We start from the raw sequence: 15488 nt of genomic DNA, 5'->3' as shown, positions 1-15488 counted from the left end.
ACTGTGTTTGACACCTTGATTTAAGTACACATCACTCAAATAAAATATTCCCTCAAACCTCTCAGGAGCCTTAAGTTTTCTTACCTATTTCCTAACGGCCTGTATGACCAGCAAGGGGTTTCATGATGCCTACTTTCACCGCATCAGTTCAACACAGCCCAGCACAGGCAGGTGGGCAGCATGTGAGACCAAATCCAAGCCCAGTTGCTTCTATGAGAAATGTAGCAACTGGTGTTCACTAAGGCTGTCTGAAGAGTTATTTCACCAGCTTATATGAGGTCCTGTCTCCAAGGATGGGACGTTGAGTTGCCTTCACCTTTCTAACACAGTTTAAAGTATTAGGACCAATTTCCTGCTCAAGCACTGCCTCTTGTTATCTGCACTAGTGACTCTTCTCATGCTTTTAAGAGCTGGCTACCCACTCAATCCCTAGCTCTGTCTGCTTCCCACTTTTCTACCCAGCTTGTTAGTCCCTGCAGCTGCTCCTGCAAGCTGAGAGTTGCTTGTGTCAGTGCTACAGTGCACTTCTTAGAGGAGACAGATGACAGTAATTTAGCCCATGTCTGACTTTTGTTTTTGCTACAGTTTTTAGAAATGCTTGAATGCTGTTGGGATTTCTTGTAGTATTTCCCCAGTCGGATACAAAGATCTCTGTGAAAGTCTCTTGTAAATTTTACTGTGTTGGTCTGGAATAGGTGACTGACAGATGCAGGGATTCTCTGGTAATTTTATGAACAGTTTGAAGAGAAGTAGGCCAGAACATGCTGTCTTCTGTTGGCTAAGCTGCTCAGTGATGAGATGAAAGATGCAAGTTCAAATACATTTGTTGCTTGGTTTGGGGCAGGAGACTGAACCCACAGTCTCTTGGTAAGAGAGTCCCAAACTGCACCTCCATTGGCCTCTGCTGTTGTAGCTGCTCTCAGTTAAAATATTCATTGAGCCTGGGACAAAGGGACTGGGAAGAAGGAGACAGCCTGGAGGTTGGAAGGATACATTCTTCAGAGAGGCTTTGTTAGTCGAGACTTGAATTTTAATTATTTATGCAAAATAGAATGGCATCAGCTGAAGAGAATGGTGGACTCTTCAGGCTGCTTTGCAGCAGTGGGGAATGTCTTGTCTTGGGAGTGGAATATGTGTGCCTGCTCACATCAGGCAGAATGGAATAAATTCAGTCTGAATCCCTTCACCCCATGTGAATAACTACACTGCCTGGTTGATCTATGAAAAAGGGGCAGTATACTCTCTATCACTGCCTCCTCCAGCAGTTTTGTGACATTAGCCTTTCACTTACCTGGCTCTTTTATATGCGTCAGCTGAAGCGTCCTCACTTTTGTCTGCTATGAAAAACATCGGATATCGTTCTTAATTTTAGACAGAAAAATATTTTAAATCACAAAAAATTGTAATTCCCACCTGTTGTGGTTTCTGGATATTTTTTTTTCCTTTGCTTTGCTTTAGACACATGTAGTATCTAAAGTGTAGTGTTCCCATGATAGTGGGAAGAGTTTCAGGGAGCTGCTAAGCTGTATAGAGATAGGGTCAGGAAAGCCAAAGCCCAGCTTGATCTGAACTTGGCTAGGGATGTCAAGAAGAACAAGAAGGGTTTCTACAGGTACCTCAACCAGAAAAGAAAAATCCTGGAGGGTGTACCCTAGGCAGGATGGTAGCAACAGTCAAGGAGAAGGCTTGAAGTACTTAACAACTTTTTCACCTTGGTCTTTCCTGATAAATGGTCACCACACAGCCCTCAAATGTTTGACTTGGTAGAAGGGGTTCTGGAAAGCAACATCCTTCTCACTGTAAGCAAAGATCAGGTTCATGACCACCTGAGGAACTTGAACATCCTCAAGTCTATGGATCCTGATGAGATGCAACCCAGAGTCCTAAGATGTGGTTGTCAAGCCACTCTCCAAGATATTTGAAAAGTTGTGGCAATCAGGTGAAGTCTCTGGTGACTAGAAAAAAGGTAACATGATACCAGTTTTTTAAAAGGGTAAAAAGGATGATCCCAGGAACTACCAACCTGTCTGTCTCACCTCTGTGCCAGGGAAGATCATAGAGCAGATCCTTCTGGAAGCTACGTTAAGGCACATGGAAGGCAGAGAGGTGATATGGGAGAACCAGCATGGCTTCATCAAGGGCAAATCCTGTTTAACCAACCTAGTGGTCTTCTATGCATCACTGTACAGTGGTCACTGCATCAATGGACAAGGGAAGAGCCACTGACATCATCTATCTCGACTTCAGTAAGGCCTTTGACACAGTACCCCATAACATCCTTCTCTCCAGAATTGGAAAGATATGGATTTGATGGGTGGATTGTTTGATGGATGAAGAACTGGCTGCAGGATCAAGTCCAGAGAGTGGTGATCAGTGGCTCAGTGTCTGGATGGAGATCAGTGACAAGTGATGTCCCTCAGGGATTGGTTCTGGGGCTGATACTTTTTAATATCTTTAACAATGGCATCAACAGTGGGGTCGAGTGCGCTCTCAACAAGTTTGCTTATGAAAATACCCCACCAAGCTGTGGAGTGCAGTCAACACACCAGAAGGGATGTCGTGCAGAGGTACCTAGACAGGCTTAAGCAATGGTCCCGGGTGATCCTCATGACTTTCAACAAATCCAGGTGCAAGGTCTTGCATCTGGGTCAAGGCAACCCTCACTACCATTAGAAGCTAGAGAATGAAATAATTGAGCACAGCCCTGCCAAAAAGACCTGGGGGTACTGGTGGATGTGAAGCTAAACATGAGCCAGTAATGTGCCCTTGCAGCCCAGAAAGCCAACTGTATTCTGGTCTATGTCAAAAATGCATGGCAAGCAGGGCAAGGGAGGTGAACCTGCCCCTCTACTCTGCTCTGGTGAGACATCACTTGGAGTACTGCATACAGAAGTGGAATCCTCAGTGCAGGAGAGGCATGGACCTGTTGGAGCGCATCCAGAGAAGGGCCATAAAAGTCATCCATGGAATGGAACACCTCTCCTATGAGGACAGGCTGAGAGAGCTGGGGCTGTTCAGCCTGGGGAAGAGAAGGCTGTGAGTTGACTTGAGAGCAGCCTTTCAGTATCTAAAGGGGAGCTACAAGAAAAAATGAGACAGACTTTAGCAGGGTCTGTTGTGACAAAACAAGGAGAGATGGTTTCAAGCGCAAAGAGTGTAGATTTAGGTTGGATATAAGGAAAAAATCTTTTACAGTGAGAGTGAAAAGGCATTGGAACTTTTTGCCTAGTGATGTGATTGATGCCATGTCCCTGGAGACTTTCAAGGCAAGGCTGGATAAGGCCCTGGGCAATCTGATGTAGATGTGGTGTCCCTGTTCACTGCAGGGGAGTTGGACTAGATGGCCTTCAGAGATCCCTTCCAAGTCTAAGAATTCTATCATTCTCTTTATGATGCAATGAAACGTTGCTGCCATAGTCTCCCCTTTGTCACTGAGTTGGGCATACTTCTCTACCTTGTCTTTGGTGCATTGAGATATTTTCTGTGTCTGGGAGAAATCCTTCAAAGAATGGAGCCCACTGTTGTTTTGATTACCAAACTCTGGCCAAAAAAAGTCAAGAATGTTGTACTCAGATTGTTTTCATATCTGGAAGTGTTTTTATTCCATTATCCAAGTAACTGTAAAAATGTTACAAGGAGGTATTAAAAACATCAAAGAAGTATTACAAGCTAAGGAAATTTAGAATTAAAACAAACCTTAGAAAGGCTGCTGAACCAGATGATGTTGAAAGAGCACTGTTTGGGAACCAACAAGAGTCCAGCTACAGGACTGACAGAAGCACAGCACAATTCTTTCCTGGCATAGTCCTCTCCATTTTCTTCCAAAGGAAACCAAGGCTTGCTGAGATACAATAATCACCTCGTTCTTACAGTTTCATAGCAGACTCTTGGCTAAGGGTGCACAAGTTCAGGGATTTATGTGCCCCGTTGGGGGCAGATGCTGCTTGTGAGAAGCACTGTAAGCACTGTAAAATGCAAGGATAAGAGAGCGGGATTCTGTGAGTGAACGTAATTGTTTAGAAATTTCTGTTTTCTTCTTAGGATTTACATTTCCAGATGCTAATCACAGAATCAGTATTTGCTGTGTTTCTTAAACACACAATTAGTGGGATTGTGCGTGCACCATCGATACTGGCACGCACCAAATAGATGAGTGCAGCTGCTTGTACGTGTTCAGGAAGCACTGCCACTAATGTGCAGGAGATGTACCATTTGCTGGTAGATTTTTAAATCTGAAAGAAAGTACTGGTAAAGGATCTATTGCTGTAGATCTGCTGGTGACAATCTGCACTGCTTAAATTAGCTGTGTGCCTCCCATGCAGCTGAGATTTGTGCTAGTGGTTCACATTGTTCTGTTTCATTTTCCAGATGCATTACAAGCTCATTAATGATTCCGAAACTTGACTTCTTGCAGAATTTCCCTCTTGCTCCAAAGCTGCGTGATATTGAATGCATTCATCTTAATGTCGAAAAAGTGCATTTGAAACTGATTTAAAAAAAAAAAAAAAGGAAAAACCCCTCTTTCTCAAAGATTACTTCAGACAAAGTCTTGCCTTAGAAGTTGTCATGTGTCACAAAAATGCTTAGAATTGTGAAACTACTGATTCACATTCTCTCCCAAATCATATTTACTGTTACAAAGACAGCAGATTTCAGCAAAAGAATTAGGAGCGGGAGAATTTCTTAAGTACAATTGAAGGAAGGTGAAAGACTGTCACTTCTAAGGGTGACACAATTGTCTAGTTGCCCTCTGACTTTTTCATTAATTGTGATTTCCATTTCCTATGTTCTGATGGCACAGTATTCATAAAGATCTGCAATTAAAATCACTCGTTTTGCTCAGTCCAGAAGTCTGAACCTTCAATTAGAATAATAAAAATTATGGTTATGAAACCAAGCTGTTGATTACTTGTAGCAGTGAGTATCCTGATGCCACTTCTAAGAAGAGTATGGATTGTTAATTCAGAAATTAGAGAAATTTCAAAAATCTCACTGTACTGCCATTCTGTTTCACCCCTGTAGAAATCAGTATCAGAGACTGGGATTCAGCCCTAAAAATGTTGCTTAATTAATGATGACTGTGGAATCCCAAGACATGAGTTATAATCTTGTATTCTGCAATGTCCATGCCCTGAAGAATACACACTCATAAAAATGACTCCTGATCCACTTCCTTTAATGTGTAATTTGTTGCTGTTTGAGGCAGAACTGGTGAAAGAGAAGTCACAGTCTCAGATTCGTGTTCATCTCTGCCAGTAGTAAATTGTTACACGTTTTGATCTGTTGAATGTAGTTTCAAAAGTGATAGATCAGGACACAAAAACTTATGTACACAAACTGTCATGAATGCATAAAGGAGATAGATTGCTTCCTCACATGCCACATTTTCTTTTTTGCAACATGAATTTTCCTTTTAAAAATTTTATTATTGTTGGAACCTGCCATGTTCTCCCAATAAAAAGAACTGTCTTGACCCAGTAAGGCAGCCTACAGAAGATTAACTTGGATAGGTTTTATAGAATCACACAATGGCTTTGGTTGGAAGAGACTGTAGAGACCATTTGGCTCCAACCTCCTGCTGTGGGCAGGGCTGCCCCCCACCAGCTCGGTCTGCCCAGGGCCCCATCTAACCTGTCGTTGAACATCTTCAGGGATGGGGCATCCACAACCTCTTTTATCAGCCTGTTCTAGAACTTCAGGGAAAAACTCCCCTGGCATTTAATCTATCCCTTCCTTTAGTTTGAAACCATTTCCCCTTGTCGTATCTCTATCTACCCATCAAAAAGTTAATTTCCCTCTTGTTTATGATCTCCCTTTAAATACAAAAGAGCACAATGAACCCCATGCAGCCTTCTCTTCTCCAGACTGAACAAGCCCAATTCCTTCGACCTTTCTTCATAGGAGAGGTGCTCCAGCCCTCTGATCATCCTCCTCTGGACCCACTTCAACAGCTCTGAATCCTTCCTGTGCTGGGGGTACCAGACCTGGATGCAGTACTCCAGATGGGGCCTCATGAAGGCAGAGTAGAAGGGGACAGTCACCTCCCTTGCCCTTTTGGCCACCACTTTTCTGATGCAGCCCAGAATACATGAATGTGATTAAGGGTGGGATTTTCCTTCAAAGTATTTTGCATGTCAATATATATATATATTTTTTTTCTCCTTAGTTGTATAGCTTCATACAGCCGAGAAGATCCATAGAGGAGCAGTTATCTTAGTGATCCTCATGCCTGCTCATTATGCATAGAGCTGGCAGCCAGGACTCTTAGCCAGGCAGAATCCCTGTCATTTATCTGAAGGGACTTCAGTGATCAGAAGTCATCAGGCTTGTTTTAATTCATTTTTCTGCCAATATTCTTAAAAGATCTCACTGCGGCACTGCCCAAGTAATAGTGAGACAATTGTAAATTTTACCAGCAACTCTGACTTACCTTTACACATTATCTTCTTAGACATGTCCCACTGATTCTGAAAGGAACGCTTTCTGAAGTCAAAGCTGGTTCCTTTTTTTTTTCTTTTTTTTTTTTTTTTTTTTTTTTTTGGACAAAGATAATCTGCTTTCATCTGGCAGTAGTCCTTATTTGAAAGGCTTTTCTTTGGTACTACTTTCCATCTGGCATGCAGACATATTGCAATAACTTTTGAAAGAGAACCTTATTTCTTCTGAGTCCCCAGATCCTGTCTTTTGCTAAAGATGAACTTCTGAGCTGTTCCTTCTGTCTCCTGCAAGTAAAAGCTCCTTTCCTCCTTGCTCCATTTCTCCCTTAGTTTCTTGATTTGATAAAGCCAGCAAATGGTGGTTGTGATTTTCACTTTGTGGTATAGTTAGGCCTTTACAAGGATGCGCTGAAAACTGTTAGCATGTGTCATGAATGGCACCACACATTTAACAAATGTCAGTGGCTTTTCGAGCCAGCTTCTTAGAGACACATCAGTGTCCTTTGAAGAGATGGGTCCTGTTGATTAGTAAGAAACTGCTATGCCCATGACATTAATTTTTTATTCTTGTTGTTCAGAGAATATCTGTAACTAAGCAGAACGCACTTTTGATATATAAAAAAAGATGTAGTAGTGGCTAGACAGATGGCACCCAATCATTTCAGGCTTTTATGCTGAGGAAATAACATGCTTGCAATACATATAGCTAAGTTAATTATTATTAAAATAATTTGTTTTGAATTTCTAATCCCTCTGAAACCTAATAGGGAAAGTATCTTGTGATGAACGTCTAGCAGATTGCATTTAGTAATTAATAAATTGATATACAGTATGTGCTTTTTAGCAGGCTGCCATCTGTTCCTTCTCCTCACTGGGGACAACACTTATCCAATAATTGTCACACAGTCAGGGTGGTATAAACAGACACCATTTAGAACCTCAAATAATTTTTTCTTAAATTTCTGATAATAGTACTGATGTATTTTAATGTATTTTAATATGACTGCAGGAGCTTGATGGTGATTAACACCCTGGATAGGAGGTAACATCATGTCTTTTAGGCATATTTCTATAATGGGGAGTGATTTAGAGAGATGTAAGTGCTGATTCCATCACATGGTTTGTCACTGAGTATCAGTGTTACTTCCAACAGCTCTATTTATTTCTGAGGCCCTACTATACTCAGTAGGTAAAATTAACACTGAACTAAAACTTGCAAGAATTACTATAATTTCACCAAAGGTTCAACAACACAAAGAGCTTGCATGTTCTGGTCTTGTGTTGGTGAGAATTTGCCCTTAGTAGGGATTTTAAAGGGCCTACTGTTTGTTCACAGTGATGCAGGAATCTGGGGCTCAGAAAGACAGATTCTTCTTGGCTCTTGTACAGGGTAACAGATAAGAAATGAGAGCAGGTTCTTCTTATGCGACCTTCTAGGGCTCACAGAACTACATTTGGCATCTTTATGAAATTGCAGGACATCTTCTTTGACATCTAGTGATTTTCCTGTCCTTTCCATTTTCTATCATCTTCCACTCGTGCATAATTTCTCTAGTGCTTACGCCAAAGCTGTTGTGTCTTTGGAAAAAATGGAGTTTGGCCATATTTGAAGAAAGACAGTGGAGTGAATTGGTGTTTATATTCTCTACCCAGAGGGTCTTGCAGTGAGAGATGATCCAGCTCTTGCTAGTTTTCTCCACTGTTATCCATAGCATCATTATGCACAGAAGTTATCATTGCCAAATTTGTAAAATACCTGAGACACAACAAGGGCAGTGGTGGCAGGGAGTCTTGCAATGGGTGACCTTGAGTCATTGCTTCTGCACATCCTCAAGTTCTGCACACACTGTCATTATAATAATCACTCGACAAACATTGCCATGGCTGGCCTGCAATTAAGATACCATCTTCAAACTCAACCTCTTCAAGCACCTCACAGATAAATAGTACAGACATCATTTTATTAAATTTTCAATGCCAGAAATGGAATTTCAAATGCTGGAGTCTTTCCTGGAGAACACTTACAGCTGCACCATGTTGTCTGTACTGCACAGCAAGGTGTAGCTTGGACTACCAAGCTAGGCTTTGCTTCTAATCCAGCTGGCAACTAATACTTTTGCATACGCCAGCAGCTTGGTCTAGATTGATCAAGAAACTGCTTGCCAGAAATTTGGGATAGCTAAAATTAGTTTTTTCACTTGCTTCAAATGTAAACTTACTGATAAAAGAGCAAGTTTGCAGCCTTGTTTTAAATTATGAGTATAATCTTCATTTTAACTAGTCCATCATTATCGCTGCCCTAAGAATTAATGGAGGAGAGGTTAAGTTACTAACAGTTGAGTGAATATTGAGTGCTATTGAGCCACCCATAGCATGTGATATTGTGGATTGTAGTTAGGAGAGGAATTTTCAGTGCTAGGCATGCCAACGGGATTAATATGACTTCAGGAGGTATCTTAAGGATACAGAATAGGATCTGCTGTAGCCCTTCTTATTTTTCCCAAATCATTTTAATTGTCTTCCATGAGGTTGCACATCAGTAAAAAAATCTCTATACTCCAAATACAGGTAGGAATTGATTTTCAGGGAATCTTCCCCAGACCTGGGATTTGTTGTTGCGTAGGTACATGGCTATAGAGCAGCCACAGCTCTCCATGGGCTCCTTCCATTTCACTGTGATCAGTGATAAATATATGACAGCAAAGCTCTCTTTCCTGCCCATGCCTGGGGGCAGTCCAAACTTCACCTTGACACAAATCAATACTTTTTCTTCCAGCCAGAGGTATTACAATTGTAGGAACACACAAATGAGTTGCCAAGGGAAGCAATTTACTGCTGGCCAGTTCCTCCAGAGCAATTGTCCATTTGCAGGCTCCTGAGGTGGAGCTGGCCAACTTCTGCAGGGAAATAATGACTCAAGGAGAAGTGTTAGCGGACAGTGCAGGTCAGACAACTGGGAGTCACAGATCCCATCCTTGTGCCTCATTTCTTTGAAGGACAGAGTATTAATGAAGTGCTGACCCAAAACACTAAAGGAAGCTGAAAAGAGAGGTAAAATGAGTTTTCACTCAGCATGAAATTAAGATGTCAAGAGCAGAATTAATCAAGATACCAAAGAAAGTGAGGAGAAGAAATTTTGTAATCATTTATACATCAACATTAGAAGCCTGCATAATAAACAAGAAGAATTTGAATTGCTCGTTTAGAAACATATTTTGACCTAATTGGTATTACTGAAACACTGAAACCTGCTGGGAAGATTTGATTGATTGGAATATTAAAATTAATGGCTATAACCTATTTAGGAACAATCAAATATGTAGAAGAAAGGAGAAGGGAGAAGCAATCTGTCAAGAGGTGCATTGCCAATCTGGAGACACTCATTCACAACAGAGGAACTATTGCCCTCAAATATTAATGGATGAACTTATTTTAACAGCACACAAGTTGGGTACAGAATGTGTCTGCTACCTATTCAGGCTGAAAAGACAGTTATTATATATTCTGTGTTGATGGGAAAAGTTGCATTTTCTTGAAGGACTTCAATCTAAATTATACACAGTGTTTCATGCTGCTGGTTCATCATGCAGCTAATAATGAAAGAAGCTTCTGAAAATTACAGATGACCATTGCCTAATTGGAAATGTTGTATCAAGATGCATTCATCTGCACTACACTTCATCCTGACAGGTGTAAATTAACAGCACCTGAGGTGCAGGTAATTGTGATTTGCATGTATTTATTTTTTTTATATTATTTATTTGCATGCATATGCAAACAGGATAAAGTACAGATAAGTAACTCTATGTGTACTAGGATTTTCATGTTTTAATCAGGAAAAGAGTACCACACTTTTTCTAAAACAAGCAAAAAATATTGAAGATAGAGAAAGCAATTTTAGCAGGGAGGGAGAGAAGTTCACACTGAATAGCTTGTAGAAACAATTACCTAGTAGTTGTGGATTACTGTTTATGAACACTGAAATGCTAATAGAGCAGCAAAAGTGCTCTGTAAGGCATTCTGGTTGTATTTCAAGTGAAGTCAGATAGTTTATATTGGAAATGATGAAATATTTTCAATCCTAGCAGAACAGCGGAAGGTTACTAAGCACAAAATGTCAAAGGCAGATGTTTTGTAATCTGCAGATCTGTCTGGTTTGCACCTAAAAGCTTCAAAAATGACTGATAAAGAATTTTGTGGGCTACTCATATCTTTATATTTATTTTTTGTCATTAGAACAATGAGAAGTAACGTACAAATATTTTGAGAAAGGATAAATATGATGATCTGGAGAGCTGTAGCCTCTCGTATTGGCACCTGTCAGAAGCAAATCAATAGAATAGAAAGTGGAAGAATCAACTGAAAATAGAATTAAGGGGGGGAAGTGGGGGCACATTTTTTTTTATGACAGTCATCATCGGTTTCTGGTACATAAAATCTATCCATCTGCTTATTTTTTCAAAAAAGAAGTTTGTATAAAGTAGTGGTTTTGAGATGTACTACTACAATCAAAGGCAACATCTCACAAAAGTCTAAGTAAATAGAGGGCACAAAATCCAGGCAGTGCACATCTAGGTTAGGAAATTATTAAATGTTAAAGAATCCTTATAAAATTATTGTTTTTCTGTGGTCTCTTGGCCTTGAAATGGACTGTGTGCAAATCAGAACTGATCAGGCTAATGATATGCCCAAGCAGGCAAGGTTTTATTGCCCTAGAGTGAGTCCAGGATCTTGATCATCTTTCTTGGATGCCAGCCTCTCTCTTTGCAACAGACTGTCGTCTCTGAAGAGAACTCACTGAGGAATAAAATGAGTAATAAAATGAATGTTAATAGTAATGGTCAATACAGAAGAACAGTCAAAAAGTAGCATGCTAGGCATATGATAAAATTTAAAAACTGAACACAAATAAGTAACTGTAAAATAAAAGAAAACTAGTTCTATTGCAATTTAGTAAGTGTGGTCATAGAATTCCTACAGTGGTGTAGTTTTGTAATAAATTTTGTGTATGTAGTCATCTTTAAAAAACAAGCGCCATGCTTTAGACACACGTGAAGTCAAGAGAGACTAACCACATGCATATAGCCACAGCCCACAGTAGAGGGAAAGATTCCTTTCAGGTGAGATTGAAGAAGATTAGGAACGACTGTTGTGGATTTCTTTTTTCTATTGAAATATAAAGAATATAGCAAGTTTTTAATTGTTGGTGGTCAGTTGATTTCTCCTTGCTACAGCATATGAAACTATGAGAAAGGAATCACTTTGTTTAGACCTCTTTTCAACAGCCTTGTGCAGTCAGCCTTACACAAGAGTATATTAAAGTTCTTGACTCCCTCTGCAGATTTCTGTTTCCTTTTCTTCTTTTCAAGCTCTCCATTACTGCACTGTTAAAATAAAGAATATTAAGAAAATATTGTATTGAAACAATTCCCATGTAGTTGTATTTCTTTTACTCAACTAAGAGTTTTGATGTCTTTGTCAACAGTAAGATCTGTGCATTTGTATTTTAGAATATTTGGGGTATTAATTTTACTTTTCAGGGACATAGCATTCATCCCATTTTCTTGTTAAGATTACTTTCTTCTTTTAGTCTTGTACCAATCTAGAAAATATACCACAGCATGTATCAGAGATGAGTACAGTCTAAGACTGTCATCAGAAATAAAAAGGGGAAAAAAAGTGAGAAGTAATGTACTTACATTACATGCATGTCTGGTGAAGTGAGAATAAATGCAGTGAAATAAACAATGAAGGAAGAGACAATCAATGAAGCAGTTGTGTTTTTTGGGATGCTTGTCATTGTTACTGTTCTACCAACCTCCAATTGCTGGATTTTGAAAGAGGGAGCTCTCTAGTATAAGTGTATGATAACTGTTGACAAAATAGTTGAAGGTAAATGAATTTAGGCAGGTAAAAACAGAGCTTAATATAGAAGTCATGCTTTCTGCTAACAGTACCTTGTTTTGTTTAGAGTATGAAGGATCTGGGACAGAAGTTCAGAGAAAACACTCAAAATGTGGAGTTTGCAAATATAGGGCTGAGTGTGATGAAGATGCAGAAAATGTTGGGTAAGTTACAAGTTTTCCTTAACAATGTGAATGAACAAAAGAAAAAGTATGTGATTATCTTGACTGCGCTTGTTCCTTTAATTGAAGTTTTAATGCTGTCTGATAATAATGTGTTTGATATGTGGTAGTGAAGAAAAAATTTTTTTCAGCTGCAAGATATAGAAAGAGAGAAAACAATGCAAAGGCATATTGGAGAATCTTTGTCAAAAATACAAAACAGATACTGTCATTCATCTCAGACTATTTTCTGTATGTTCTGCTTTTCTGTACAGAATTACTGTGGGAAGCATACTTTTCTTTTATCTTCTAGTTGGGATATATTTCACATATAATGTCTCATAAGTTCACAAGATTTTATTCTGAGCTATCAGCATTAAGGAAATCTCAGGATGTAAGGCAGTTTAGCACTAATATTCAAGATGTATGCTACAACTTGATCTTGAATATACAAGTGAAAACAAAATGGCAATAGTACACATGAGTAGTGGTCCAATACTTCAGGTTTCCTAAAATGTCATACCACCGAAGTAGGCTTGCTCTTTTATGGGGAGACGAATGAACTGTAGCCGTATTTCATAATAATTATAATTTTCTGCAATATTGCCTTGGGCTGCTTCATTTATGACTGTCAAGATGGGTATAGATTTGTTTGTTACATGCGTTGGGATGTGCTTCTGGCTTTGGAAAATCAATTCTCGAGCATTCAATTTCAGTAAAAGATTGCCTATTCAGTCTATACAGGTAGAGTTTGCATTTCTGTGACTTCATAGTATCCATAAGAGAAGATAAAGTTGAAGAAAGTGGAAGATTTTTCTCCAGTGTTCCGCTTATATATATGAAGCCAAGCTTCCCCTTCTTGATAAAAGTAGTGTTTTTTTGTGTTTTTTTTTTTTCTTTAAGATTTCATTAGTGCTCCTTGAAAAAATATGTGAAGATATTCAAATAGAAAATAATAAAAAGTTAGGAAATATGAGGCTTGCTTACAACCCATCAGATCTGTATTTTTTTCAATTTTGTCAGCTTTCCAACCGAAATGACTTCATTTTTTGCCCGTTAGCTTTGACCAGTATATCTTTTAGTGATATTCACTGTCAGTTTGGATTCAGACTAAGTAGGGCCCTGCTTAGGGACCTTAGATTACCTACGCAAGGTTCATTTTGACATGTCACACAGAATGTCACAGGCTTACTTCAGTAGAAGTTAGGAGTTTGGTGCCCTTTATTCGTAAAATCAAAGCAGTTATTTACTGACAGAAGATGGGATTGAAATTTGTTTGGGAAACTCTTAATACAACCTCCTTTCAGAATGCTTTAAGGATCCGTGTTTTTAACCCCTTGAAACTTTATCATCAGATATAAAATTATTGGCAATACAAACACCTTTAATCAGATTTGTATAAGCATCACTCAGTTCATACTTTTATTTGACTTTCTTAGTATCCTAGAACAGTTTGGGTTGGAAGGGGCCTTACTACATAATACAGTTCCAACCCTTTACCAAGGGCAGAGATACCTCCTACTTGCCCAAAGCCCCATCCAGCCTGGCTTTGAGCAATTCCAGGGAGGGGACATCCATAGAATCATAGAATAATTTTATGCTGTATTACTACCATTATCACTCCCAATTCTAGCAAACCATGCAAGAACTCCAATTTAATAAAAATACACTATCTTGATTTTTTGCTTTTTAAACTATGAGAATTACCACTGCAACTTTTTGGGCATAACAGGGTGATATCTATTGAATCATAAACAAAAATTTCCTTCAGTTCTGTTCAGATAGACTACCTAGGCCTGGGTAACCCTTGCTTGGACTTCATGGCATTAAAACACTTAAAACGATTGGTGTGATTAGAAAAGGCATTTTAGGAAGATTCTTTTTCAAGATAATAACTGGATGAGTTAACTGAACTGTCTTACTGTTCAGTAGATAATCTCAAGCCATATTCATGAGATGCAATCTAATACTTATGGTAAAAATAAAATTTTGCATTTTTGCATCCTTTTTCCAAATGCCTCAGTCAGAGACATTGCAAACACCAGTTCCTTTCTGTTCTGAGTGCTCCTGAGATGTGAAATGACATCTGCACTACGATTTCATGAATAAACTAAGTTATGGATAAAATGATTAGCCTGCGGACAGAGAGTAAATTAGTGGAAGGGGAGACATCTATGCCACAAAGTGTTGAGAGGTTTGAGATAAATGAGCTAGCACTAATGAGAAATCCCCAGTCCTGCCAACAAGGCAGCCTCAGCAGCCTGGAGTGCAGCACAGGCAGATTTTCTCCTGGTGACAGAATGATTCAGCTAGAGACAGTTTTATTTCACATGGGCTGTGGTTTGTCTTTTGGACCTCAAAAGATGTGGTAGTCCTATGCAAAAAGTGTTTACATCATTAAGTGGAAACTACAGGGTAATTTCTACAGTGAAACAGGAACAGTACTGTGATAGCAACTACTTGGCATTTTCTGATAGTTATAGTTGGACTTGCTGATGTCCAAAAGCAAGTTCTTTCTTCTTGGAGTTGCACAGTGACAACATAAAGGTGAAAGATGTGTCAGAGCATGGGAAATTCCAATTTGATATATAATGGAAAACATTTCTCCCTTAGGGTAGTCAGACTCCAGAAGAAGATGTCTGATGAGGCTGTGGAGTTGAGACCAGTGAATGTGATCAGAACCTGATAAGACACGGACATGGACACCCTGGTCCAGCTTTACTAGCTTTGAGCAGAATTTTGGAACAGCTGAGCTCTGCACATACTTTCAAGCCAAAATTATTATGTGATTCATAGAATCATAGAATGGTTTGGGTTGAGAGGGACCTTCAAAATCATTTAGTTCCAACCCCCTGCTATAGGCAGGGACACCTCCCTCTAGACCAGGTTGCTCAGAGCCCCATCCAGCCTGGCCTTGAATGCTTCCAGGGAGGGGGCATCCACAGCCTCACTGGGCAACCTGTTCCAGTGTCTCACCAATCTCACA

General features: G+C 39.5%; 1 protein-coding gene across 1 annotated transcript in view; it reads left to right on the top strand.

Moving 5' to 3' along the window:
- Window positions 1–15488, top strand: part of TMEFF1 (transmembrane protein with EGF like and two follistatin like domains 1) — a 116586-nt gene that overhangs the window by 80494 nt on the left and 20604 nt on the right. Inside the window, exon 5 of the mRNA XM_042839154.1 lies at window positions 12409–12505. Coding sequence (XP_042695088.1) covers window positions 12409–12505 — 97 coding nt within the window. The remainder of the gene's footprint in view (window positions 1–12408; window positions 12506–15488) is intronic.

The sequence above is a fragment of the Centrocercus urophasianus genome, unplaced genomic scaffold (genome assembly GCF_019232065.1).
Source record: "Centrocercus urophasianus isolate 14NV4802_14NV808 unplaced genomic scaffold, USGS_Curo_1.0 seq_11, whole genome shotgun sequence".
In the NCBI taxonomy this organism is placed as follows: Eukaryota; Metazoa; Chordata; class Aves; order Galliformes; family Phasianidae; genus Centrocercus; species Centrocercus urophasianus.
This window is presented reverse-complemented; position numbering and strand designations above follow the sequence as displayed.